The sequence below is a fragment of the Ovis canadensis genome, chromosome 14 (assembly GCF_042477335.2).
Source record: "Ovis canadensis isolate MfBH-ARS-UI-01 breed Bighorn chromosome 14, ARS-UI_OviCan_v2, whole genome shotgun sequence".
NCBI classification, from domain to species: domain Eukaryota; kingdom Metazoa; phylum Chordata; class Mammalia; order Artiodactyla; family Bovidae; genus Ovis; species Ovis canadensis.
Genome location: NC_091258.1, coordinates 61,289,643 through 61,316,403, shown reverse-complemented (window position 1 = coordinate 61,316,403; position 26,761 = coordinate 61,289,643). Strand labels below are relative to the sequence as shown.

Sequence of the window (26,761 nt, the reverse complement as noted above, 5' to 3'; positions counted from 1 at the left end):
TGTGGCCACCTTCACTGGCCTTCCTCTGAGCGCCCTCACGTGGCCACACTGAAGAACTGCAGTTGCCACCGTGCGCATGTCTTCTGAAGACAAACCATCTCCCAGCTTTTCACTCACTCCCATCTTCTCCTGAGCCCTCACGTCCCTGAGCCCCGATAGTCCCCACCCCAGCTCCAAACTATCTCTCTCCTTACTTTTCCACGTAAGGGTTCCTGGTGGTCCCCAGAGAGTAGATACTGCACAGTGTTCGGTAGCAAGAGACCTGGACATCATCCACTGAGTGGGGGAGGAAGGGTGGGGTTAGGGTTAGTCCAGTCCCCCCCAACCCCCTCCCTTGTCTCCAAATGACAGAGGAAGAGCAGGGGCCGTAGAACCAGCCTGCAATTTACTAGTTTTGGCCTCAGTTTCCCTCTCTGTAAAATGTGGATAAATATAGTATTTTCCTTACGGAGTTGCTGTGAAGATTAAACAATACTCGGAAAATATTATTAATTATAATACTTAATTAATATAATTATAATTAATACTCGGAAAGCAATTGGGACAGGGCACACAGCAGACATTCAATAAAGGCTAATTGCTCTTTCCTTGGAGAAGGGTCATGGATCTCTTTGATGATAATGCTGGACACTGTCTCCAGAATATGCAAACAGACGTCCAATCCTGACTTCAATCTCGGTTATCCACACACGCCCCAGGAGGCCAGGTTAAGAACCTCATCAACTTCCTAAATGTCATGAGGGGGCAGGGGAACTGCTCTAGATTGAAAAGAGGCGACAGAGACATGACAACCAAATGCAGTGAGAGAAACCTCGCTGGATTCTGAGTTAGAACACAAATCAGAGACATTTTGAGGGTAATGGGGAAATCTAACCATGGTCAGGTTAAGAGTGATACTGAAGTTGTGGTTACAGGAGGAAAGGTTCTGCAGCATCTAGGTGTTGCAGGCTGGCTATTTAGGGATGAGGTGGCACCGTGTGTGCAGCTCATATTCAAGAGCTCAACGAAAAGTCTGGAGATACCTTCATCATAAGTGGCGGTGGTTTAGTTGCTAAGTCGTGTCCAGCGCTTTTTCAACCCCATGGACTGTAGCCCACCAGGCTCCTCTGCCCCTGGGATTCTTCAGGCAAGAATACTGGAGTGGGTTGCCATTTCCTTCTCCAGGGGATCTTCCCAACCCAGGAATCGAACCCACGTCTCCTACACTGGCAGGCAGATTCTTTACCGCCGAGCCACCTGGGAAGCTACACTCAAAGTGAAAGGTAAAACAAAGGGACAGCTAAGCCCGAGCACCTCACCTAGAGATAAGCCCGTGTGCTGCAATGAAGACCCAGTGTACATGTGTGTGCTAAGCTGTTTCAGTCGTGTCTGACTCCTTGTGACCCTACGGACTGCAGCCTGCCGCGCTCCTCTGTCCATGGGACCCTTCAGGCAAGAATACTGGAGTGGGTTGCCATGCCCTCCTCCAGGGGATCTTCCCCACCCAGAGAACGAACCCGCATCTCTTATGTCTCCTGCATTGGCAAGTGGGTCCTTTACCACTAGCGCCACCTGGGAAGCCAATACAGCCAAAAGTAAATAAATAAGTAAATGTTTTTTAAAAGAAATATACATGTAACTTGCTTAAGCTACAGTGAAGGAGGGTCTTTTGTTAGATCTGTGGAATGAATATTCTGATTAACTCATTTTGTTCCCTACCAATTTACTGAACCGAATGCACGCTTTGCTTACAGCAATGAAACCTCTCAATAAACGTAACACTGAAACACTCGCAGACTCTACCAGGCACACTGGGATGGATGGTGTTGGTGGAACTGACACCCCCCAGCCCCACCCCGGCCCCTGGGATCAGCAGCCCTTACGGATAACATCGTCTCCGAACTGATGCTGGGCGATGTGCTGGAAGAGGGTGGTGAGGACCGGCAGCAGGGCCACGGTGGTGTAGGTGAGGTTCTGGCCCACGCCCTTCACCTGCGTGCGCGCCTGCGACACCTTGCCGAGCCGCAGGTTCTCCACCATCTTCTCAATGTCCTCCGAGGCACTCTCAAAGAAGGAACGGAGGCCAGCCTTCACGATCTCAGGGCCAGACTTCATCACGGTCCTAGGAGGGAAGTGGGGGCATTCTGCAATCTGAGATTCGAGACTGCAGAGAGTCCAGGAGAACAGGGGCTGGGGGCGGCAGGGGGCGGGGGTAGAATGGGAGTGGGCACTGTGACCCATGGCCCCACCTGGCATCCAGGGAGCGTGCCAGGATGTGAAGACAGTTGACCACAGCTGGGGCATCCGTGCCTGGGGGAGCAAGGTGGGCCTGGGTGAAGGAAGGGTTATGACGAAAGCACCTCCCTCTTCACCCACCTCAACTCATCTCTCTCCACCCACCCTGCCCCCACTCCATAGGCCCCTGTCCTTTCCTCATCCTGTGACCCCCTGCCGGTCCCTCCCGCACCCCAGCCCTGACCTCTGGGCCATCACTGTCTGGTGAGGAGTCTGGGAACTCCAAGGTGGCAGAACCCAGGACTCTCCCAGTCACTGTCCCATCCCCAGGACTACCCACTCCATGTCCAAGTGCAGAGGAAGAACAGTGAAGGTTGTTCAGATTAAGGCGTGAACCTGGGCTATATCTCTTCAGGGTGAGGTTGTGAAGAGGCGAAGAGAGGGAAGACTGGGGAGAAGGGCTTGGGGAGCAGACCTACTCACCAAAGAGAGAGACTCGGTGACGGACAAGAGCCGCAAGCTTGCAGAAGAGGCTGAAGAAAGAGAAAGGAACAGGACGGGGGAAACGGGGAGCGAGGACAAGCAGGGGACACAATTAGAGGAGGAGAGACAGGGAAGACAGGGAGGGAGGGACAGAGCCAGGAGGAGAAAGGATGATGGGGGAGAAAATGAAGGAGACAGAGGGATGGGGAGGGGCAGAGAGATGAACCAGCTAGAGCGTCGCAAGCAGTAACGGGGATGCTGGGGGTGGGGAGGCTGATCTGCCTTTCTGATAGGATGACCGGTTCATCCCAGTCTGCCTGAAAGTCCCGTATCCTGGGGGACAGTTTGTCACCATATCCCTTCAATCACCTCTGCAGGTAGACTGATCAGTGCCCAGCACCCAGGACAGAGCCTTGAAAGTCCAAGGCTGGGAGAAAAGGACCCAGGATTACAATGCCATGAGGTCAGGGGTCTGAGTCAGAAGTCCCGGGGGAGGGGGTGCACCTGGTGATCATTTCCTTCTCCTTGTTGGAGGCGTGGCCACCGCTGCCCAGCACTTTGGCTGGGGTGGACAGGAAATAGAGGCAGTGGTTGGTGAAGTACTGCTTGATCAAAGGGAGCAGGATCTGGGGGCATGGGGAAGAGATAAAAGGGACTGGGTGGAGGGCGAGGAAAGCCCACCAGTCCCCAGCCTCCTTCAGCTTCTGTGGCCACCTCTCACCTTAGCAAAAAATTTAATCTCCTGTTCGTGAGGGGACTTTTCCACTCGTCCACTGCTGACCACGGCCTCTGGTGGGGGAAGGCAAATAGGGGTCATGGTGGCTTCAAGTCTAGGGAACTCAGGGTTTTCTGATGGGGCAGACTGACAGTATGACAGGAGATAAGCTCCTGGTATGAAGTCACTGCTGTCGGCTTTGAGGTAAACCTCTCTTTCCTGTTTTCATCTGATCCCAACTCCTTGATCAATCCCTTCCTGATGCTGAAAATGGAGAGAAAGACAAACTGGAATGGGGTAAGGCCATTCCCCCTCCTCACCTGGCACTGAATAAATATGGAATGAATGAATGAAAAAAGAAGTCAGTGTAGACAGGAAGAAAAGAATTTGTGATAGGTGAGGGGGAGGGAATTTTAAAAGCTAAATTTAGCCTTTTTTGGGCTGCAGTGCATGGCAGGTGGCATCGTAGTTCCCTGACCAGGATTAAACTTAAACACTGGAAGCATGGAGTCTTAACCACTAGACTGCCAGGGAAGTCCCCTAGATTTAACTTTAAAGTAGAAATCCGTTTCAATCATCATCATCATAGTGATAATAATAATTCATATTATTAAAATACTACTACTAAAATAATAATAAAATAACGCTTAATTACTAAACACTTGCTATGTCTCTGACACTGTGAGAAAAGTCCTTGTAAAATCTCCTCCCAACATGGGAGGCCTGGCTGGTCCTTTGACCCCATTTTACAGATGAGGAAATTGAGGTGCAACAGCTTACTTCAGGTCACTTAGCAAATAAGGGACAGAACCACTGCTGGTTACAGTGAACAGAATCCCCATTTCACAGATAAGGAAAGTGAGGTTCGGGAAGAAAGGGAATTTCCAGGAGGGTGTGCAGCACAGGGATCCCACTCGCATGGGATTTGGGGTGAGATGTGTGAGTGAATCCTGCTGGGCCTTTCACTTAGCTGAAGGGAATTTGGGGGTCCCGGGATGGCTCTCTGGGGGAAGCTGGGATTACAGGGGCCCCACTTGTGAGTCTGAGTGACATATAAGAGGCATCTGCAAGACATCTCAACAGCCTCAGCCTTCAAACCAGGCCCAGAATCTCCCAGTTCTAATTCTCTTTTGCTCCTGACCCCCCACAGGCAGTCAGAGGGAGCCTGTGAACACCCAAGGCAGACCAGGGTCCTCTCCTGCTTAGACTGCTCGCAGGGCACCATCTCACTCAGAGGAACAAGCCACAGTCCTAACCACAGCGCAAAGCCTGGTGTGATCTGTCTGTCACCGTTCTGACCCCATTTGCCCTCATTCTCCCCACCACCCCACCCACCCCACTCTGCTTCAGCCACGCAGACCTCCTAATACATCTGCAACCTCTGCACGTTCTGATGCTCTGCCTAATTTACTCTCCCCAGATGACCAGTGGCGCTCTCCCTAGCTTCCTGGAATATTCTATTTACAATTACAACCGGCCCACACTCCCAGCCCTCTTTACCTGGCTCTAGTGTATTCCTCTCCCCATAACACTAATCACTTTCTAATACACTAAGTGATCACGTTATTTCCAACGTTAATTGTCTGAATCCACCGCGGGAATGTATCCACCACGGGAATGTAAGTTGCCGAAGGACAGGGATCTTTATCTTGCTCACCGTCCTATTCTCAATCCCTAGAACAATGTCTAGCTCAGTGACTAAACGGGGAGGGCTCGGGGACGGGGACAGAAATACATGAACTGAGTCCTTGGATGAAACTGCAGCTAAGGCGGGCACAGGGAGGGAATTCTTCGTACCCAGGTGGGCGATAAACTCCTGAGATATGTCCATCCAGCGCAGCAACTGCTGCAGGAAGCCGAAGGCGAACCGTTTCTCAATGGAAGACGTGTCCAGTTCCATGTCCTTAAGACCTCTGCGTGCAGGCGGAGCGAGGGGTCAGCTCAGACCGAGATCAACGGTATTTCCCGCCTCTTTCCAGTTTTCCCCTGGACGACTCCAGGACCCACCTTCGTTTTCCAGGCCCCACCCTTCTTAGACTCCTCCCCCTGGCCCTGCCTCCGCCCACAGGCCTCACCCCTCTGATCCCTCCCCAGCCCCACCCTATCAGCTTCCTCTCTCTGGCTCCGCCTCCGCTATTTAGGATTCGCCTCTCCCAGCTTATGCGGGGGTTCCGCGCGTAATCCCTACCGCTCCCCGACCCGGCTTCCAGCCCTCTTGCCTGGTGACCGCGTAGCCATTCATCTGCAGGAACTTCAACAGCTCCTGGGCCTTCTCCCGATCTCGTGCCTTCTCCTTGGCCGTGAGCGTGTCGTAGGGAACCAGCAGAGGATGGGTCCCACCACCTGGGACAGCGAAGACCAGAAATTAGGGGAGTTGGTAGGAGGGGGAACCCAGATCTCTCCTTGACGTGGTTCCTGAAGTTGAAAGTGTGCATACCTAACATTGCTTTCAGATGCTCCCCACAGCCTCCCCACAGCCCTACAGGAGTAAACACTGTGATTATCCTCACTGTAGAGACGCAGAAAAAGCTGGCTTAAAACTCAACATTCAGAAAACTCATATCATGGTATCCGGTCCCATCACTTCATGGCAAATAGATGGGGAAACAATGGAAACAGTGACAGACTTTATTTTTGGGGGCTCCAAAATCACTGCAGATGGTGACTGCAGCCATGAAATTAAAATACGCTTGCTCCTTGGAAGAAAAGCTATGACAAACCTAGACAGCATATTAAAAAGCAGACACATTACTTTGCCAACAAAGGTCCATCTAGTCAAAGCTATGTTTTTTCCAGTAGTCATGTATGGATGTGAGACTTGGACTATAAAGAAAACTGAGCGCTGAAGAATTGATGCTTTTGAACTGTGGTGTTGGAGAAGACTCTTGAGAGTCCCTTGGATGGCAAGGAGATCCAACCAGTCCATCCTAAAAGAAATCAGTCCTGAGTATTCATTGGAAGGACTGATGCTGAAGCTGGAACTCCAGTACTGATGTGATGGCCACCTGATGTGAAGAACTGACTCATCAGAAAAGACCCTGATACTGGGAAAGGTTGAAGAAAAAAGGAGAAGAGGAGGACTACAGAGGATGAGATGGTTGGATGGCATCACCAACTCAATGGACATGAGTTTGAGTAAGCTCTGGAAGTTGGTGATGGATAGAGAAGCCTGGTGTGCTGCAGTCCATGGGGTCGCAAAGAGTTGGACAGGACTGAGCGACTGAACTGAACTGAGACACAGAAAGGAAGGTTCAATGGGGGTGAAAGCAATCGTTCAAAGTCATGCAACTCTAACCCAGGCCCTTAGAACTCCGGAGCCTGTGACTAGGGGAACGGCGGAGAAGGGGAGTCTGTGCGGGGATGGGGTGGGCGCCCTCACCCTTGGCTTCCAGCTCCTGTTTCTTTTTGCGTCCCCATGTGTTGTGGTAATTTTCCGCCAGTTGTTCCGCCATGGCCTAGGAGTGGATGCAAAGGGGTCAAGGCCCACATTCAGACGATGTTCTCCTCTAGCCACAGACACCTCCATGTTCCCAAATAAAGGGCCAGAAGACTCACTTGCAGCTCCCGAGACAGGGTAACTCCACTGAGATCGGGGGGTTGTGGGTTGTAGCCTTCTCTTGCATCATAGGTCTGGGGTGACGGGGGAGGGGGGGCTTGATTGGTTCACAGGAAGCCCAGGCCCCAACCCAATTCATCCCCTCCTCTGTGACCTTTCCTTAAAGGCCTGCCTCTAAGCCACCCTCTGCTCTTCTGCCCTTTGCAGTTTTTCAGGCTCCAGATCTCTTAGCCGGCACCCTGCTCCTGGCCTCCCCGCTAGCGCTGACCCCACTTCCTTCCCTTGGCCCTTTTCCCTCTCTCGACCCCACATCCTACCTGGCCCCACCCCTTCTCCTGGCCCCACCCCTTCTCCTGGCCCCACCCCTTCTCCTGGCCCCACCCCTTCTCCTGGCCCCACCCCTTCTCCTGGCCCCACCCCTTCTCCTGGCCCCACCCCTTCTCCTGGCCCCACCCCTTCTCCTGGCCCCACCCCTTCTCCTGGCCCCACCCCTTCTAGCCGCTCTCCACCCCGTCATGACCCCACCCCTGCCCCAGCCCCGCCTCCACCTGGGCGCTTTGGGATATCTTCCGGGTTTTCTTCTTCTCCGTCTTCTCCTCCTCACCCTCCCTGGCTTTCTCTATCGTCCATTCCCAGGCAATCATGGCCTTCAAGGACTCCTTTATGGGCCAGCGGTAAATCTCTTTGTCCTGGGGTGCACAGGAGGGAGTGGAGTTAGTGGAATGGGGTGAGAGGGAGGGGGAGGTAGGACCTCCTGGCTCAGCCTCATTGGCCTCCAGGGTCCCAAGAAGGGGAAAACCCTGACAATATGTCTAAGTGGTCCAGTCCGAATTCAAAACCAAGTCTCTTACCTGCCCTGTAACACAAGCTTCCAAACAAGCTCTCATTATCCCATTCTACACATGAGACTCAGAAAAGTTAAGTTGTATGGTCAAGGAATCAAACCTAGTCCCTCTGACTGTTTCTAAAAGAAGGGACACCAGGAGTCTGTGATCAACGGGAGGCAGTCAGGTTTGCCAGAAGGCAAAGTCCATGGAGCCAACTCATTAGAAAAGACCCTGATGCTGGGAAAGATTGAGGATAGGAGAAGGGGGCTACAGAGGATGAGATGGTTGGATGGCATCATTGATTCAATGGCCATGAGTTTGAGCAAGTTTGAGATAGTGAAGGACAGGGAAGCCTGGCATGCTGCAGTTCACAGGGTCCCAAAGAGCTGGATGCAAATGGGCGGCTGAACAACAGAAGTCCATGGGTGAGGAACTCGAATTCACAGATCCAGCTAGATCCAAACTTATGAAGCTGCATCCTCGAAACCCCCAATCTTGGACCCCCAACTTTGGGCCCCAAGGTTTGGTCACCTTCTCTGAAAAGGTCTTGTAGGGCCTCAGCATGGGATGGGTCTTGAGTTCCTCATCTATGTTCTCCCCATAGGACCAGTTGTTCTGGATCTGAAGGATGAGATGGGACAGGTGGGGACAGTGTCACTATGGAGTTGAGGGTGGGAGCAGGATGAGGGGTGGACACCAGCCTGGGGGACACTGAAGGGGTGCCCTGGAGGGGTTGAGGGCTCCAGGAGGAGTTATGGGTCTCAGGGGAATCTGGGGCCCTCTAGGAGGATCTGGGTCTTGGGGAAAGCTGGGGTCTTGAGGAAGGTGGGCAAGGGTGGGGAATTCCCGGGGAGGGGAGGACCCTGATGCTGACCTTGTCGAAGGCCCACTTCTCGTGTGTGTACTCGGCGAACTTGTTAATGAAGGAGTCCAGCTTCTCTGGGATGATCACACTATTGGGGGGATGGGGTCAGCAGATGTTGGATCTGGCCCTTTCTTCCATCTCTGAAACCTCCTTCCCCCAGCCCCCCACTGCCTGCAGGCCTCACTTGAGGGTCTCCACAGGCCGAGGATCAAAGTTGCCTTCAGCATCCACCGAGGCCTTTTTCTCAGCCTTGGATGAGTATGAGGCATCCACGTAGTCTGGGGGCAGGGCCCCTGCGATGGCACACAGGCAGGGCATAGCCATGCGGTACAACTCTTGATCGTATTTCTGTGGAATGTGAGGGGGGTGGGGTGGGTCACTGCAGGCCTGGCTGAGCCTTCCAATTCTGGGGCCCCAGGACTTCAAATTCACCCCTCCAATAATCAATCCTCTTTCTCAAGCCCTCAGACCTGAAGTATGGTCTCACTCTAAAACTCAAACCTCAGACCCACCTGGACTCTCAAAGCACCCCTAATTAATACTCTCCAAGCCCCCAAACTAGAGTCCCCCATTCCCTCTTCCATGATATTCAAACCAGAGACCCAACTCATAGATCCTCCTAGATCCAGACCTGCAGAACTGCTTCCCTCCCTGAACCCCCAGAATGGGAATTTCATTTTGGGTCCCTGACTTCAGATCCCAAGCCCTCCAAACAGGTTTCTTTCAGGAGCCCTGGGTGCTCAGACCTTATGGGCCAGCGAGTCAAAGATGCCCCAGAAGAGTTTACGAGTGAGGTGCAGCTCTTCCTCCGAGGTGACCCCAAAGTTGGCCCAACCTGTGGGGAGGCAGTAGTACTTCCAACAGCGCTCATAGTGGTTGGTGAGGAGCTGGGTGGGAGCAAGAGGGGGACACACGAATGAGGGGGACATAAACAGGGGAAGACAAATGAAGGCCTAGGGAGGCCCAGAGTGCCACTGATTTTAAGTTATGAAGGAGGTGTAGATCATGCAAATGACATGCTAATAAGAGAATGGTATGCATATTGGGAAGTGATCCTGGACAGTTTATTAAATAAATTTGGCACTCTTATTCAGAATCAGGATGGGCATTAAATCAAACCTGGATTTTCCTGGTGTTGCTTTACGCAAATAAGCATGCGGATATTAATCCATGGGAAGGGTTGTGTGCAAATGGGCATAAGGATGAAGTGATCTGTCCTTATGTGAATTAACATGGCAAGTAGAAACATACTCAGTACTCCATGCAAACATATGGTAACTGGGGAGAGAGCCTCTACCATCCAATATAAAAATTTAAAATAGGGGTGACTTAAATATATTGTGCAAAATAGTTACGATATGTGAGTTGGGGGTATCTCCTTAGGCAAAGAAGCATGCAAATGAAAAAATAATAGACGAGAGTGTGCAAATATGCAGGATAGCTGTGGTACTGTTGATTCAAATAAATGCTCTCATTTGAATAGCGGAAGGCTGGTGGTCTAAGCACGCGAATAAGCATACTGATTAGGAAAAGCGGTGCGCCCCACACAAATATATGCTAATTAAGGGGGGGCTGGCTCACTGTTGGGCGAATTAAACTCTAATTAGGGAGTGCTGGAGGCACCAATGAAGCAAAGTGAACGACCTGGGAATCCTAGTATGCAAATAAGAATATTAAAGAAGTTTCTATGAGGCCTGCTCCCCGAACGTTTGCAGGTTAAGCGGCCCAGACAATGTGATACTAAAAAGTTCCATAGTCAGAGCATAGAGTAAGGCGGTGGGTAGAGCATGGAAATACGCAAGCTGAAGAGGGCTTGCCCTCACCTTGAGCGGCATCTTGGCGAACTCGTTAAGGATGGGCACGTCGAACACCAGGCGCCGCAGCAGGTGCTGCAGCATGGACGGGCGGATGTACCTGCGGGAACGCGCACAGGACTGGGTTATGTCTCCCCAAGGCCCGCCTCGCTTATAGCCCCGCCCACCCGGGTCCCGCCCCACCTGCAGAGCGCCATCAAGCATTCCTCGATGACGTCGCGCTGTGCCTTGGTGAGCGAGCGGCCGCGTGACAGGCGGTACACCGTGTGAAGCATGGAGTCCACCATGATGGCGCGATGCTCGGTTCCCGCAAACAGGGGCGCACACTTGGTGATGAGCGGCAGCACTGCCAGGCACAGGTAGCGGTTCAGCGCCAGCGCCATCTCCGTCGTGCTGAAAGTGGCCTGGGGCGCAGGGTGGGGACATCAGGCCCCCGTGCATGCTCCTGGGGTTGCCCTGGCAACTCAACCACCCGGGCCTCTGATCTTCGCCCCAAACCTGCTCCTCCCAGTCTCTATTACCCTATTACTTTGGACTAAGAAAATTTCAAACGTATACAAAAGTCCAGGAGTCAATTAATGAACCCTCATTATCCAGATTAGACTGTTCTGCAGGCGTTCCCATGACCCATCTCAACCGTGGAGGCTGGGAGGGTGGCCAGGCTACTCACCGTGTCCAGCGAGGCAGCCGCCCGCATGTCGGGCAGGAACCCCACGTCCAGCACATGCAGTAGGAAGTCCTGGTTCTCAATGCCATATACCCGGTCCAGGAAGAGCACCATTGACGCCTTGTGGTCAGGCACAAAGGATGCTGACATCTTTGGTTGCACCAGAGCCCCATCTGTGGGCAAGGAGACTGGGATCAGGGCTGCCCTTGGGGCCCCTCTGCTTCCTCCCCAGCATCAGTCCTTTGCTGAGTCCCGCCCCTCCGCACCTTTGCCCAGGGTGGGGATCTGCAGCGGGAGGCTGATGATGCCCACAAGGTCGTCCAGGGGCACAAGGGAGCGCAGGATGGCGCGGATCCGCAGGGCCTCACCCTTGCCGGCTTGAATTAGCTGGAGAGGGGAGGTGGGCATGTCATCAGGCACCCCACACCCCATTTGGTCATTCCATCCCTTCCTGACCCACTGGCACATAAGTAGGACCCTGTCCCCTGAGTGAATGCTAGAATTTCCAACCCTGACTCCTGCCTGCACTGTTCGCCTGCAGCCCTGACAAGCCCGGCTCTCATTGCCTGGTCTCCCCCACTGGACTGGGAGGTCCATGAGAGTGGGGCCATAGGCTCTCTTGGTTATTGGTGTGCCTCAGCGTTGCCTGGCCCAGGACCACCCACACAACAAGAGCTGAATCAATGTCTCTGAATGTCTGAAAGAAGAGGTTCAAGGTTGGCCATGCCCTGCACCCCAGCCCGGGCTTCAGGTCTCACATGCATCTCTGGCGCGCAGCGTCCCAGTAGGTCAATCAAGGCAGCATAGAAGGACATGATGGCGTGTCCCAGGTGCACCCGGTTTTCTTCGGGGGGCTCCTCCCCGAAGCTGCAAGGGAAGGAGGTGATGTGAGGAAGGGGCGGCCTCAAGGGGCTTGGGGAGGGTGGTTTGTTCTGTCAAGGAGAGGTCGGGAGACTCACTGCTCGCGCCGCCGGTCCCTACGGACGCCTGGGCCGTCCCGCGCAGGGTCCTCAGAGATGCGGATGGCCTCTTCGATGGTGGCCAGCAGCCCCGAGCCGCCCTCACCCCGCAGGGCAGGCCCAAAGCACTCAGGCTTGCGGATCAGCAGCCGCACCACCACATTGGCGTTCTCCTCCACGCTCTCGCCTGTTGGCACAGAGTCAGGAGGCCTCTTGAGCCACTGCCCAGGGTTCCTCCCTGGGCAGCCCTCAACCTGGCACCTCGAGGGTGAACTCCAGGCCCCCGTTGACCTCTGGACCCTGCCCTATGCCCACTAGGAGGCACCCCTGCCCAGGCCAGGCCTGTGGCTTGGAATATGGACCACACCCAAGGGAGGTTTGACCAGTGATGCCCCCCAGCCTCCCCCCCTGTTACCGCCACCGCCCGCCTCACCATTGACGAAGACAGCGAAGCGCAGGAAGTCCAGGTAGCGCTCGCCACCACAGGGGTTCCAGCCGATGTCTGGGTACCCTTTGGCCAGGAGCATGGGGCAGCTTTGGAGGCCACAGCCAGCCAGGTAGGACACCACCTGAGTGTAGAGGGAGGCTCAGCCAGGGGCTCGACCCACACCACCTTCTTCCCCAAGGCGCAAGTCCCTGTCTGCCCCAGGACCTCTGCAATCCGACTGTCTCTGGATCCCTCAGCCAATAAGCCTCATCTTCCACCATCACCTCCCCCCTGGACCATCACAGCCACCTTCTCCCGGGCTCACTGTTCCCTTCAACCCCCAGTCTGTTCCCTACACAGTCAGAGGGACCCTGCAAATACTGTGATGCCATCTCTCTTAGGGCCATGCCCAAAGACCCTCCATATAGCCTGCCCTTGTCACCTCCTGCCCTCACCTCCGAGCACTCACCCTGTCTCCCTCTGCTACAACCACACTGGTCTCTTTGCTGTTTATCAAACTTGCTGAGTTCACTCCTGCCCCAGGGCCCTTGCACTGGCTCCTTCCCAGCTTGGAATGCTCTCCTTCCCCTTCCATGTCCGTATGGCCCCTGTCTCCTTCAGAACTTTACCTGACTATCACTTTCTCACTGAGGCTTTCTGTGACCACTCTTGTCTAAATTTGGGCACACCCTTCCAACTCTTGATATTTCTCTCTTGTTTTCTCCTCCTTGAACTTGTCCCTAGCTAATACACCATGCATGTGTGCGAGCTCAGTCACTTCAGTTGTGTCGGACTCTTTGCAACCCCATGGACTGAAGCCCACCAGGCTTCTCTGTCCATGGAATTATCCTAACAAGATTACTAGAAGTGAGTTGCCATTTCCTCCTCCAGGGGATCTTCCTGACCCAGGGATCGAACATGCATTTCCCGCAGCTCCTACTTGGCAGGCAGATTCTTTACCACTGAGCCACCTGGGAAGCCCTAATACACCATATATTTTACGTATTCATCGTGTTTATTTTCCATCTTCCCAACTAGAATGTCAGCTTCACAAGGACAAGGATTTTTGACCGTCTCAATCACTGTCATACCCCTACTGCCTTGGACCAGTCTTGACACATAATAGGTGCTCAATAAACATTTGTTAAATAAATTATTTAACTGTCAGAGAGTGTGTACTGTTTTGTAAATGCTTTTGTGGGTTAACTCATTTAATCTTCAGAACAACTACATGAAACTGTTTCCCTTATATTCATTCTACAGATAAGGAGACAGAAGCCTGGAGAATTAAGTCACTAGTCCACAGCCATACAGCAAAGGGGGGCAGTGTGGAGAGTTGAACCTAAGTTGCTGAACTCCATAGCCCTTGCTCTTCACTGCTACACACAGAAGCAGGGAGCACAGACGGCCAAGAAACGTGCCAAGGCCACATGGCTGGGGAGGTGGGGTGTGGATTTTCACTCAGCCCTGGGGTCACAAAGAATCAGACACAACCAAACGACTAAGCACACACACACACCATGACTGAGTGACTAGGTCCCGTTCCTTCCCTGAGATTATTCCCCTCGTGATTCAGTTCTGGACCCTGCACAACAGCACCCCTAGAGTGTATCCCAAATCAGCAGGCGCCCCAAGAGGTCAGGTACGGGCCAGGCCTCTTCCCTCCATACCTTCTCCAGATCCTGCTCCTGCAACGCCAAGGCCAGCTCGTTGTTGTCGATGACAGAGGCAGCTGCCACATCCAGGGGAGTGGAGCCCTGCATGCCTGTGGGGGTGAGAGGCAGTGAGAAGGCTCATTAGAGGTGCCTGGCTGACTGTCTTACTTTTGTTTATCTCATCTCCTCCAAGAAGACTTCCCTTGACCACCTCTTTCCCAGCCTGGGTCACGTGCTTCCTCTGACCCCTGCTTCCCCATCCCCGGCCTGAGCAGTCCAGGCTGTCTCGGTCCAGGATGGGTCTGTCTTTCCCACTCCACTGTGAGCCCCATGAGGACCAGGCCCAGGGCTGTCTGGGTGTCCGCAGCGCTGCTCATTACAGGGCCAGATCTGGGGTGGGTTGAGTTCCCCAGATGGCGTTAGTGGTAAAGAACCTGCCTGCCAATGCAGGAGACATAAGAAACGTGGGTTCGATCCCTGGGTTAGGAAGATCCCCTGGAGGAGGGCATAGCAACCCACTCTAGTATTCTTTCCTGGAGAATCCCATGGACAAAGGGGCCTGACGGGCTACCGTCCACGGGGTCACAAAGAGTCGGACATGACTGAAGTGACTTAGCATCCACACACGCACATTTGTTGAATGACTGAGTGAGCCCGCAGAGGGTGGGGCCCGGCCTGGATGGACTGCTAGGAGTGGGCTCAGGGCTGCTCACCCAGGCCGATGCCGCTGTTCTCCAGCAGGTAGCTCAGGTGGTCGAACATGGAGCGCTGGTTCTGCCGGCTGATGCGGCAGAAGTAGCAGAGGAAGCGGCAGCAGCTTGTCACCATCTTGGGGAAGCGGATCTCCTGGGTGGGCAGGGTGGGCCAGTGGTCAGTGCCTGCCCACCTTGGCCCCTCCCCTGAGCTCCCTGGCCCACACAGCCCCCTTACCTTGGATTCACCGCCCCCAAGGACGTTCACCATGACCTCCATGACTGTCTCGTGCATGCCCAGTGCCCTCATCAGGTTCGGGTGTTGGTAGAAGACTTTGTTGTTCATGATGTTCCTGTGGACAGGCCAAGGGCATAGGGTCAAGTCCATGAAGAGCCCCCAGACCTTTGGGGGAGCCATCACCACGACTGTGGTAAGAGTTCGCATTTACTGAACTAGTTTGTGCCCAGCACCGCCCCCTTTACTGATCTGAACTCATCCAAGCCTCATGTCCACTCTGGAAGGCAGGAACTATAATTATCCCTGTTTCACAGACAAGAAAACCAGGCAAAGATCCAGGGTGGGCTCCCCTGGGGCAGACATCTTTAGCTTGTTGCATGTTGTATTGCCAAATGCCTAGAAAGGGCCTGGCATACAGTAGGTGCTCAACAGATGCTTGCTGAGTGAATGAACGAGGCACACTTGACATTGAGTGAGTGCTCAAACCTATTATTATTGCTATTGGGCTTCCCAGGTGGCTCAGTGGTAAAGAATCCCCCCGCCAAGCAGGAGATGTGGGTTTGATCCCTGGGTTGGGAAGATCCCTTGGAGAAGGAAATGGCAACCCACTCCAAGATTCTTGCCTGGGAAAACGAGGCAATCCCATGGACAGATGGGACTGGGCTATAGTCCATGGGGTTTCAAAAGAGTCGGATACAGTCCATGGGGTTGCCAAAGAGTGGGATACAACTTAGCGACTACACAAAAACACACCAGCTCACTGAAGCCACACCACGACTCCGAGAGGTAGATGTGGCTTTTTCTTAGTTTACAGATAAAGAAATGGAAGCTCAAAGGCTGCAAATCTTGTGCCAAGAGTCACAGGCAAGTAGGAGAGGCTCCCCAGGAGTGAGTGGAGAGGTAAGGGGAGACAGTCTAGCAGCTGGGAGGAGCACACCACCTCTAGGATTGGGCAAAAGTGGGGACAGGCACGTTACTGCAACCAGAGGACGTGAGGCGGGGACAAGCTGGAGCCCAGAGGGCTCCGGTCCCTTCCCGCGAAGACAAGCTGAGTCAGGGGAGGGTCGGGGCTCAGCATGGGAGGGGAGGGGCTCAGTAGGGGAGCGACAGGACTCAGCGGGGGAGGGGCGGGGCTTCAGCGGGGAGGGGAGGGGTTTCAACAGGGAAGGGGCGGGGCTTCAACAGGGACGGGGAGAGGCTCAGTAGGGGAAGGGCGGGGGCCTCACCCGATGCTCTGGATCATGAGGTTCTCCTCCTGGGGGCCCATCTGCACGATGAGCAGTGAGCGGATCTGGCCGAGGCACTCGAGCAGGCTCATGGTGTCCTCCACGGAGGAGGGGGAGATGGTGTAGGCCCGGGGCAGGGCGCGCAGCAGCTCCCCGAGCCCATCGTACTGCCGGTGCAGGAGGCTGAACATGGCGCGGACCAGCTCCGGGCTCTGCACGAAGTCTTCTTGGGCCCAACGCACCACCGTGTGGGACACCAGCTCTTGCAGCGATTCTGGGAAGGGACACAGGGTCTGAACGGGCTTCCAGGACAGGGCTGTGAGCCAGAACAATGCAAGAGGAGCCTTTCTTGCCAAAGGGCTTCTCAGTTGCTACCCCTGCCAGGACTAGGCAGATGCTGGCAGACTCTGTTCTATGGCCCTAAGAGTCTCTTTGTCATCTTCACCCTATACCCAGACCACAAGAGACCCCTTTTCAAGAGGAAAAAGAATGGGTACCACCAGATACAAAGTACTAGAGCGCTGCTATTAGGAGCATCTTTAAAAGCACAAATGGTAATTCCATTAGTTCCGTAGAGTGAAGTGAAAGTCACTCAGTCGTGTCCGACTCTTTGCCACCCCATGGACTATACGGTCCATGGAATTCTCCGGGCCAGAATACTGGAGTGGGTAGTCTTTCCTTCTCCAGGGGATCTCCCCAACCCAGGGACTGAACCCAGGTCTCCTGCATTGCAGGCAGATTCTTTACCAGCTGAGCTATCAGGGAAGCCCCTGTTCTGTAAAAATGCAGGCAATTTTGGGACTTCCCTGGTGGTCCAGCAGTTAAGATTCTGTGCTTCCAATGCAAGAAGTATGGGGTTTGATCCCTGGGCAGAGAACTAAGCTCCCATGTGCCACAAGATGTGGCAAAAAAAAAAAAAAAAACCAGCCAGTTTTTCTTCATGGGAGACAACAGACACAAAGAGAAACTGTGAGGACATCGGTGGCATTTGAAAATAATGTCAAAAATGAACTGTTTTCTTTCCCTGGTGATTTCCCCGGGACTTTCTTCCCTTACATCCAGCATCCACGTCTCTCTCTGTCTCTCTTTCTCTCCCAGCACTTTTTCTTCCCAGGATTTCTGGGAAAGAAGATAGATGTTTCCCATGTCTCAGAGTTAGGAGAAACCTTCTTGCACTGGCACTGAATGATGACCTGTGACATGTCCTACCCTCCGTCCATCTGCTCTATGCACTCTGGACCCATCACGTCAGACTTCATATTCAGCGCCTCTCCTGCTCACTTGGCTCCAGCCATGCTGGCCTCTAAATGCACCAAGGATGTTCCTGCCTCAGGGCCTTTGCACCGGCTATTCTTTCTGTACCAACTATCTTCTCCCAAATCTTTGCATCTTCTGCCCCCATGCTAACCTTTCCATCTTTGTCCCTCTTTGTCTACTCAACTTCATTTTTCTTATTAGCATCTATGGTCATTTGACATTATGGTGTGTGCATATATATCTTTCTTGTAATATTCTAAACTCCTTCAAGGTAGAGACTTTGACTCTTTGTTGTTGTTTGTCACTAAGCCGTGTCTGACTTTTTGTGACCCCACGGACTGTAGCATGCCAGGTTCCTCTGTCCTACCCTATCTTCCGGGGAGTTTGCTGTGTTTAGTTGCTCAGTCGTGTCCACCTCTCTGTGACCCCATGGGCTGTAGCCCTCCAGACTCTGCTCAAATTCATGCCCATTCAGTCAGTGATGCTATCTAACCACCTCATCCTCTGCTGCCCTTTTCTCCTCCTGCCCTCAATCTTTCCCAGCGTCAGAGTCTTTTCCAGTGAGTCAGTTCTTCACACCAAGTGGCCAAAGTATTGGAGCTTCAGCTTCAGCAACAGTCCTTCCAATGAATATTCAGGGTTGATTTCCTTCAGGATTAACTGGTTTGATTTTTTTGCAGTCCAAGAGACTCTCAAGAATCTTTTCTAGCACCACAATTCAAAAGCATCGATTCTTTGGTGCTCAGCCTTCTTTGTGAATCAACTCTGTGAATCAACCATACTTGACTACTGGAAAAATCATAACTTTGACTATATAGACTTTTGTTGGCAAAGTGATGTCTCTGCTTTTTAATACGTTATCTAGGTTTGTCATAGCTTTCCTTCCAAGGAGCAAGTGTCTTTTAATTCCATGGCTGCAGTCACCATCCACAGTGATCTGGGGCCTAAGAAAATAAAATCTATCACTGCTTCCACTTTTCCCCCTTATATTTGCCATGAAGCAATATATTCCCCAGCTCTAACAATAGTGCCTGGCCCAGAATTGGTCCAATAATTTATGAAATGTTATAGAATAAACTCTGTAGCAATGTCAGGGACTCTGTCCTTGTTATATGGTGCTAATACATAGTTTGTATAATGACCTACTAGCCCAACATTTATCATGACTGTTTTCCTATCCCTCAGCACAGTAATTGTTTCACCAAGAAATAAAAGAAAAACAACGAAAAGCCTTGGAAACCACGGTGGTGCAGGAGTTGCCCCCAGTCCTAGGTTGGAGGTGTGGCTCCCCTCTGGCAGTCCTGTGCCACACTATTTCAACACACACACTGTGCAGGACCCGCGTTTGGGCCACACCTCCAGCAGGCCTCCTCTCTCACCCCACTCTCCGCTCCTCCTCTCTCATTAATACCACTTACCCATCCCTCGTGCCACTCCTGGGGCCTGTCTTGTACCTAGAAGCTCCCCAAGCACAGGGCTGCCTGGCCCATCCCTGTCTTTCCCTGGTGGCCCCAATGCTCACGGGGTTTGCGCTCCTCGGCAGGTGATTCCTCCTCCGATTTCTCCTCCTTCTTCTTCACCAGCCGCACCTTCTCCAACAGGCTCATCAGGCGACTGCCCAGGGTGGCTTCTTCCTCTGGTTCCTCCTCTTCCCCCGCCAGTTGAATTCCTGGAGGTAGACAAGAAGGGAAAGCATGTCATTCATCTGCTTGCTTATTAATCTGCTGAATCATTTACTTCTTTATTCATTCACGTATTCACGCATTCATTTCTCACTCATGTGTGTGTGTTCATGGGGTTTTTCATTTATTTCTTTATATGTTCATCTACTTGTTCACTTATTCATTCTTTGGATTGTTAATCTTTTAAATCAACTATTGCAAGTATCTTCAAAGAACTAAAGGAAACCATGTCTAAAGTATTAAAGCGAAGTATGACGACAGTGACTCATCAAATAGAGACTCATGATAAAGAGGCAGGACTTTCCTGGTGGTCCAGTGGTTAAGTATTCACCTGCCAATGCAAGTGTCTTAGGTTCGATCCCTAGTCCAGGAAGATCCCATATGTTTCAAGGCAACTAAGCCCAAGGGCCACAACTACTGAGCCACACTCTAGGGCCCATGGGCTGCAACTGCTGAGCCCACGAGCCCTAGAACCTGTGAAATAAGAGAAGCCTCCACACTGCAACTAGAGAGTAGCCCCTACTCGCTGCAATGAAGACCCAACACAGCCAATAATAATAATAAAAAGAAATAGATACAAAAATAACCATATAGAAGCTGAAGTGACAAAGTACAATAACTGAAATATAAAAATTAGAGTGGCGCAACAGCATATTTGAGATAGAAGGAGAAAGAATCAATGAACTTGATTCATAGAACAACAAGAGGTTATCCAGCCTTAATAAAAGAATGAAGAAAAATTGACAGGGCCACAGAGACCCATGGTATACCATCAAGTATAACAATGTATGCATAATGGGAGTCCTAGAAGAAGCGATGAGAATGGGACAGAAGACTATTTAGAAAAATAATGGCCCAAAGTCTGAAATTTGACGAAAAACATTAATCTACACATGTAAGAAACTCAGCAACCTCAAATGGGATAAATTCAATGAGTTCCACACCTACATACATCTTACTCAAACTGCTTAGAGGCAAAAGCAAAGAGAAATATTGAAAGCCAGCCAGATAAAAATGAGTCATCACATACAAAAACAATCTCAGTAAGATGATCAGCTGACTTCTTATGAGAAACAATAGAGATCAGCCAACCATCCTTCAAGCCATCTTTCTTTTTATTCATCCAACCAGTCAGCCATCTCTTTACTCACTCCTTTATTCAACTAATCTTCTCTCCATCAATTCACACACTTGTCCATTCACTTATATACCAGCAAATTTGGAAAACTCAGCAGGGGCCGCAGGCCTGGAAAAGGTCAGTTTTCATTCCAATCCCAGAGAAAGGCAATGCCAAAGAATGCTCAAACTACCACACAATTGCACTCATCTCACACGCTAGTAAAATAATGCTCAAAATTCTCCAAGCCAGGCTTCAACAGTACGTGAACCATGAACGTACAGATGTACAAGCTGGATTTAGAAAAGGCAGAGGAACCAAAGATCAAATTGCTGACATCCGCTGGATCATCTAAAAAGCAAGAGAGTTCCAGGAAAACATCTGCTGCTGCTGCTGCTAAGTCGCTTCAGTCGTGTCCGACTCTGTGCAACCCCATTGATGGCAGCCCACCAGGCTCCCCCGTCCCTGGGATTCTCCAGGCAAGAACACTGGAGTGGGTTGCCATTTCCTTCTCCAATGCATGAAAGTGAAAAGTGAAAGTGAAGTCACTCAGTCATGTCCGACTCTTAGCGACCCCATGGACTGCAGCCTACCAGACTCCTCTGTCCATGGGATTTTCCAGGCAAGAGTACTGGAGTGAGTTGCCATACTTCTGCTTTATTGACTATGCCAAAGCCTTTGACTGTGTGGATCACAATAAACTGTGGAAAATTCTGAAAGAGCTGGGAATACCAGACCGCCTGACCTGCCTCTTGAGAAACCTGTATGCAGTCAAGCAGCAGCAGTTAGAACTGGACATGGAACAACAGACTGGTTCCAAATAGGGAAAGGAGTACGTCAAGGCTGTATACTGTCACCTTGCTTATTTAACTTATATGCAGAGTACATCATGAGAAACGCTGGGCTGGAAGAAACACAAGCTGGAATCAAGATTTCTGGGAGAAATATCAATAACCTCAGATGACACCATCTTTTTGGCAGAAAGTGAAGAAGAACTAAAGAGCCTCTTGATGAAAGTGAAAGAGGAGAGTGAAAAAGTTGGCTTAAAGCTCACCAGAAAACTCATCAGATAAGTTGGCTTAAAGCTCATCAGAAAACTAAGATCATGGCATCTGGTCCTATCACTTCATGGCAAATAGATGGGGAAACAGTGACAGACTTTATCTTTTTGGGCTCCAAAATCACTGCAGATGGTGACTGCAGCCATGAAATTAAAAGACACTTGCTGCTTGGAAGAAAAGTTATGACCAACCTAGATGGCATATTAAAAAGCAGAGACATTACTTTGCCAACAAAGGTCTGTCTAGTCAAAACAATGGTTTTTCCAGTAGTCATGTATGGATGTGAGAGTTGGAGTATAAAGAAATCTGAGCACAAAAAAATTGATGCTTTTGAACTCTGGTGTTGGAGAAGACTCCTGAGAGTCCCTTGGACTGCAAGGGGATCCAACCAGTCCATCCTAAAGGAAATCAGTCCTGAATATTCACTAGAAGGACTGATGCTGAAGCTGAAGCTCCGATACTTTGGCTACCTGATGCGAAAAACTGAATCATTTGAAAAGACCCTGATGCTGGAAAAGACTGAAGGCAAGAGGAGAAGGGAATGACAAAGGATGAGATGGTTGGATGGCATCACCGACTCAATGGACATGAGTTTGAGTAAACTCTGGGAGTTGGTGACAGACAGGAAGCATGATGTGTTTTAGTCCATAGGGTCGCAAAGAGTTGGACACAACTGAGACTGAACTGAACTGATAGCCATTCATCCGTGTGTGTGTGTGTGTGTGTGTGCGCGTGCGCTCAGTCATGTCTGAATCTTTGCAACCCCATGGACTGTAGCCCACCAGGCTCCTCCTCTGTCCACAGAATTTCCCAGGCAAGAATACTGGAGTGGGTTGCCATTTCCTCCTCTAGGGGATCTTCCCACCCCAAGGATTAAATCTGGTCTCCTGCACTGACAGGTGTATTATTTACCACTAGTGCCACCTGGTGGCTGGGGCTTCCCAGGTAGCTCAGCTGGTAGAGAATCCACCTGCAATGCAGGAGTCTCTGGTTTGATTCCTGGGTCAGGAAGATCCCCTGAAGAAGGGATAAGGGGTAACTCCAGTATTCTTGGGCTTTCCTGCTGGCTCAGTTGGTAAAGAATCCACCTACAATGCAGGAGACCTGGGTTTGATACCTGGGATAGTAAGAGCCCCTGGAAGAGGGCATGGCAACCCAACCCAGTATTCTTGCCTGGAGAATCCCCAAGGACAGAGGAGCCTGGCAGGCTGCAGTCCATGGGGTCACAAAGAGTCGGACACAACAGTGTCTAAGCACAGCACAGCGCCATCTGGGCAGCCCATATGTATATCCACCCAAACACCCGCATAAACACATCCTTCCACATCATCCACCTGTTCACTAGTGTGTTCACTCATTCAGTCATTCATTTTACCAACAGTTACTTCACAAGAACTGTAGATATTTCAGATCAGAAAATCTTAGGAAAACTTCAAGACAGGTCTCAAAAGAAAGTCTGGGAGGTGGATTCTCTGATCTCGTCTCGTACCACAGTGTGTCAGCAGGTCTTGATGAAATTCGAGCAAATCCTGTCGGACCTCTTCAGGGAGAGGACATTCTTCCTCATCCTCAGCAGTTTTGAAGTGCAATAGCATGTTGATCTAGGGAAGATCGAAGATTCGAGTGAGAGACCCCAGAGCAGGAACTCTGAGGTTGAGCATCAAATATCCAACTGTGAGTTCCTGTCTAAGCTCACGAATCAGTAAAGAATATCTGGGCAACTAAAGGTTCAAAAGGAGTCAAGGTCAGTCTGCAGTGACTCAGAAGTCTGGTTCAGAGAGACGTAAGAGAGTAACAGAGCTTTCCTGGTGGTTCAGACAGTAAAGAATCCGTCTGCAATGAGGGAGACCTGGGTTTGATCCCTGAATTGGGAAGATCCCCCTGGAGAAGGACACAGCAACCCACTCCAGTATTCTTGCCTAGAGAATTTCATGGACAGAGGAGCCTGGCAGGCTACAGTCCATGGGGTTGCAGAGTCGGACACAACTGAGTGACTCACACACACACACATACAAGAGAGTAACAGATAAGTGTATCAATAGGGTCAGAGGTCAAAGTCAGATTTAGAGGTTGAGTATCATCCGTGATCAGGGCAAGGGGAGAGGCTGAGGTTGAGGGGTAAACAGTAAGGCCAGCTAGGGCCAGGGGTCAGAGGACCTGCTCCTGGGGTGGGGAGCGGAACTCGCGAGTGCGTCGGGCTGTCTCAGCTGCAGTCATGGTGAAGGCTTTCATGAGGATGGCGTAGCGGTCCCTCTGGTTGGCCTGGAGCTTGTCCACATAGCGCTCTGCAAAGGCTGCCAGAGATTCCACACGGTGCTGTAGCTCTTGGTCACAGAAATACTCCAGCAGGTTACACATCTGTGGGATGATAGCCATGCAGTAGGCGGGATGGTGGTGAGACCATGAGGACTTCCTTGAAACTATTCTTACCTTCCCTCCCCACTCCATAGCCCTGTTCGGGTCGAGCCACCACTGTCTCCTGCCTGGATCCTCAAGGCGGCCATCTCCATGGTCTCATCCCTCTAATTCACCTCCCACAAGAAAACCAGAGAGCTCATTCAAAGCCAGCAGCACTCCCCTGCTTTATGCCCCTCCTCAGGTCCCCACTGCCTTGGGTCAAAGTCCAGACTCCAGCGCCCCCCCAGACCCAGCCCAGAGGGATGGAGGCTGGAAAAACAGGAAGAACCAGCTCACCTGTAACTTCACAGACTCGGGCAACTTCATCTGGAGCAGCCCCTCCTCCAAGTCCTCTTTTTCCCCCTCTGCTGTCTCCTCCTCCTCTTTTTCCTCATCTTCCTTCTCCCGTGCCTCTTCCTCCTCGTCCTCCTCCTTCTCCTCCTCATCCTCCTCTTCCTCCTCCCCTTCCTCCTCATCCTCCTCCTCTTCCTCTTCTTCCTCAGTGAATACTTCAGGCTCAATCATCTTCAAGATCTGTTTCACATCCTCATCGCCAAAGATGCCCATCACCTAGGGAACAAAGATGGCTCTGTCCCTGCAGCCTGCGAGGCTTCCATAATCAAGTCCCAGCCTCACTCCCCAGACCGGATTCTCCAGCACAAGCCAGATTCATCGCTGCATTGACTGGATACAATTCCTCCTACAAACAGGAATGGCATCCCCCCTGTCCCATCATCCACCTTCCTTAAGATCCCCCCAGATCCATACCCTGTGTCCCATCTACATGGCCCAGACCGCATAGCCAAACATGAGCATCTCTCTCTTCCCAAGTGAATGTCCTTTCTCCCAAACCTGAGTGTTTGTGACTCTGGGACAGGAAACATCCTACATCTGATAGAGGCCCTCATAGCTCCCAGTATATGCCAGCTGTCGGTTAACATAATGGAGATGCTAAGAGATGGAAGGAGAGAGGGTAAATGAAAGGGAAAATAGTTGAGAAAGAGAGAGATGAATGAATGGGGGAGGACTGGGTGACTGGGTGGATGAGTAGATGGAATAGCAGAGGTGTGAAGGAGAGGTCTATGGATGGGTGGATAATGGATCGAAAGGTGAAGGTAAAGGGGGAAGAAGAGACGGTGGGTAGATGGATGACAGGATAAATGATGTTTAGAGACATGGGTGGATACCTGGTTTGATAGATGCATAAGCAAGTACATGAGTGGATAGGTAAATAGATAAATGCATAAATAACCATGTACTGGGGTGGGATGGATAGATGGATGGGTGGATAGATTTGTGTGTAAAAACTGGATGGATGTTTATATGTAAGAATCATTACATGGGTAGTGAGTGAAAGAGCACATGAAATAAAGAGTGGATAGAAGGATGGAGAATGAGAACGAGTGGGTAAATGAACAGGTGTAGATGGTTGGATGGATTTGTGGGTACTTAACACATATGGATAGAGAGATGCATGGATTGACGGATAGGGAGGTGGAAGATGGAAGAATGGATGAATCCGTGGACGGGTGGATGAATGGATGCACAGTGGAAGGAGGAGGATGGTTGGATGTATGAAGGGAAAATAGATTAATAAATAAATGGGTAGGTGGATAGATGGATAGATGAAACGGTGAATGAAATGATGTATGAATGAATGGAAGGATGAATGGACAACTGGATTGGAAGGTGGATAGATGGAGGCAGGGATGGATGGAGAGGTGGACAAATAGATAATTGGGTGGAGACTGGAAGGATAAACAGATGATGAACTTTTGGATAGGCAGATGGGGGTATGTCTGAATGGACAGATGGATGGATGGAAAGGTGGGTGGAGGACGGATGAATGATGGTTGGTTACATGATTGAACAAAAGGAAGGAAGATGAACAGATGACAGATGAATGGATGGAAGGAAAAGTGAACGAGTAGATGATAAAAGGATAAGTGGGAAGGTGAAGGGTGTATGGATGGAGAGATGCATGGATGGCTGGATACATAACTGGGAGGGGGCATGTATGCAGGTATGGGCGGATGAACGGATGTATGGATGATTTGGTAGCGGAAGAGACCGGGACAGAGGGAAGCAGGAGGAAGTCCTTACCAGCAGGGTGGACACCAGCTTGAGCACCGGCACAAACTGGAACTCCACGGAGCCCCCGACTGGGTCACGAGCGTGCTGCCCACCATCTCGCACAGCCTCCCCCAGCATTCTAAGTGCTTTGTCCCGAAGAGCTTCCAGAGGGATGCTGGGGCTGAGGCGGGCCGGGGCTTCTGCCGCCCGAGCAGCTGGCAGGGCAGCCACGAAACACGGGGCTGAGAAATGGTGTGGAGGCCGCAGCGAGGTGGTAACGCCGACGCCAGGAAGCCCGTGGCGGCGGGGACCGTTATCTGCTCTCTTTCCGGGTGGGAAGAGAGTGATGGCGCGGGTCTCAGGCGTGAGGGGCACGATGTACTCAGACAGCATGGAGCGGCGGCTGCGGCAGGCACTTTCGAGGTGGATGCTGATGAGGAGGTCATAGTAGCCTGCACGCAGAGGGCCGGGCAGGTGCGCGTCCTCCAGGGCGTGCAGCAGCTGCGCCTGGTCCACATGGCTGCACAGAGCATGCGCCACGCGGTTGTTGCCCAGGGCGCACACCGCGCGGTAGAGGCAGAGGGTGTGCGAATGGAACCGTTGCAGGTCCAAGCGCTCAGACAACTCCAGGATGTCCATGCATCTGTGGTGGAGATGGGCCACATTCAGAGACAGAGCAAGCAGAGGAGGTGGGAGACACAGACCAGAGAGGCAAAGAGTGCTCAGGCAGGTGTTGGTGGCCCTAGAAGGGAATCCCAGTGTTCTGCTGGGTCAAGATTCTGTGAGGTCTGTGGAGCTGAGTCAAGAAGACTTTTTGATGGTTGTGGAAGTCCCTC

At 51.7% G+C, this 26,761-nt stretch overlaps 1 protein-coding gene across 5 annotated transcripts in view; it reads right to left on the bottom strand.

Annotated features, from left to right (window-relative positions):
- Positions 1–26,761, bottom strand: part of RYR1 (ryanodine receptor 1) — a 126,081-nt gene that overhangs the window by 58,829 nt on the left and 40,491 nt on the right. For all 5 annotated transcript variants that reach the window (XM_069550703.1, XM_069550701.1, XM_069550702.1 and 2 more), the window contains exons 34-64: positions 25,956–26,568; positions 24,150–24,422; positions 23,613–23,813; positions 22,945–23,056; positions 19,118–19,264; positions 16,339–16,612; positions 15,113–15,227; positions 14,896–15,028; positions 14,198–14,292; positions 12,534–12,669; positions 12,101–12,287; positions 11,900–12,008; positions 11,408–11,528; positions 11,145–11,314; positions 10,658–10,878; positions 10,484–10,574; positions 9,407–9,547; positions 8,845–9,008; positions 8,670–8,748; positions 8,327–8,416; positions 7,517–7,657; positions 6,968–7,042; positions 6,792–6,867; positions 5,632–5,755; positions 5,210–5,325; positions 3,419–3,486; positions 3,202–3,323; positions 2,698–2,747; positions 2,229–2,289; positions 1,863–2,101; positions 195–276 (exon numbers count right to left, since the gene is read on the bottom strand). In XM_069550703.1, the coding sequence (XP_069406804.1) occupies positions 195–276; positions 1,863–2,101; positions 2,229–2,289; positions 2,698–2,747; positions 3,202–3,323; positions 3,419–3,486; positions 5,210–5,325; positions 5,632–5,755; positions 6,792–6,867; positions 6,968–7,042; positions 7,517–7,657; positions 8,327–8,416; positions 8,670–8,748; positions 8,845–9,008; positions 9,407–9,547; positions 10,484–10,574; positions 10,658–10,878; positions 11,145–11,314; positions 11,408–11,528; positions 11,900–12,008; positions 12,101–12,287; positions 12,534–12,669; positions 14,198–14,292; positions 14,896–15,028; positions 15,113–15,227; positions 16,339–16,612; positions 19,118–19,264; positions 22,945–23,056; positions 23,613–23,813; positions 24,150–24,422; positions 25,956–26,568 (4,626 nt within the window). The remainder of the gene's footprint in view (positions 1–194; positions 277–1,862; positions 2,102–2,228; positions 2,290–2,697; positions 2,748–3,201; positions 3,324–3,418; positions 3,487–5,209; positions 5,326–5,631; positions 5,756–6,791; positions 6,868–6,967; positions 7,043–7,516; positions 7,658–8,326; positions 8,417–8,669; positions 8,749–8,844; positions 9,009–9,406; positions 9,548–10,483; positions 10,575–10,657; positions 10,879–11,144; positions 11,315–11,407; positions 11,529–11,899; positions 12,009–12,100; positions 12,288–12,533; positions 12,670–14,197; positions 14,293–14,895; positions 15,029–15,112; positions 15,228–16,338; positions 16,613–19,117; positions 19,265–22,944; positions 23,057–23,612; positions 23,814–24,149; positions 24,423–25,955; positions 26,569–26,761) is intronic.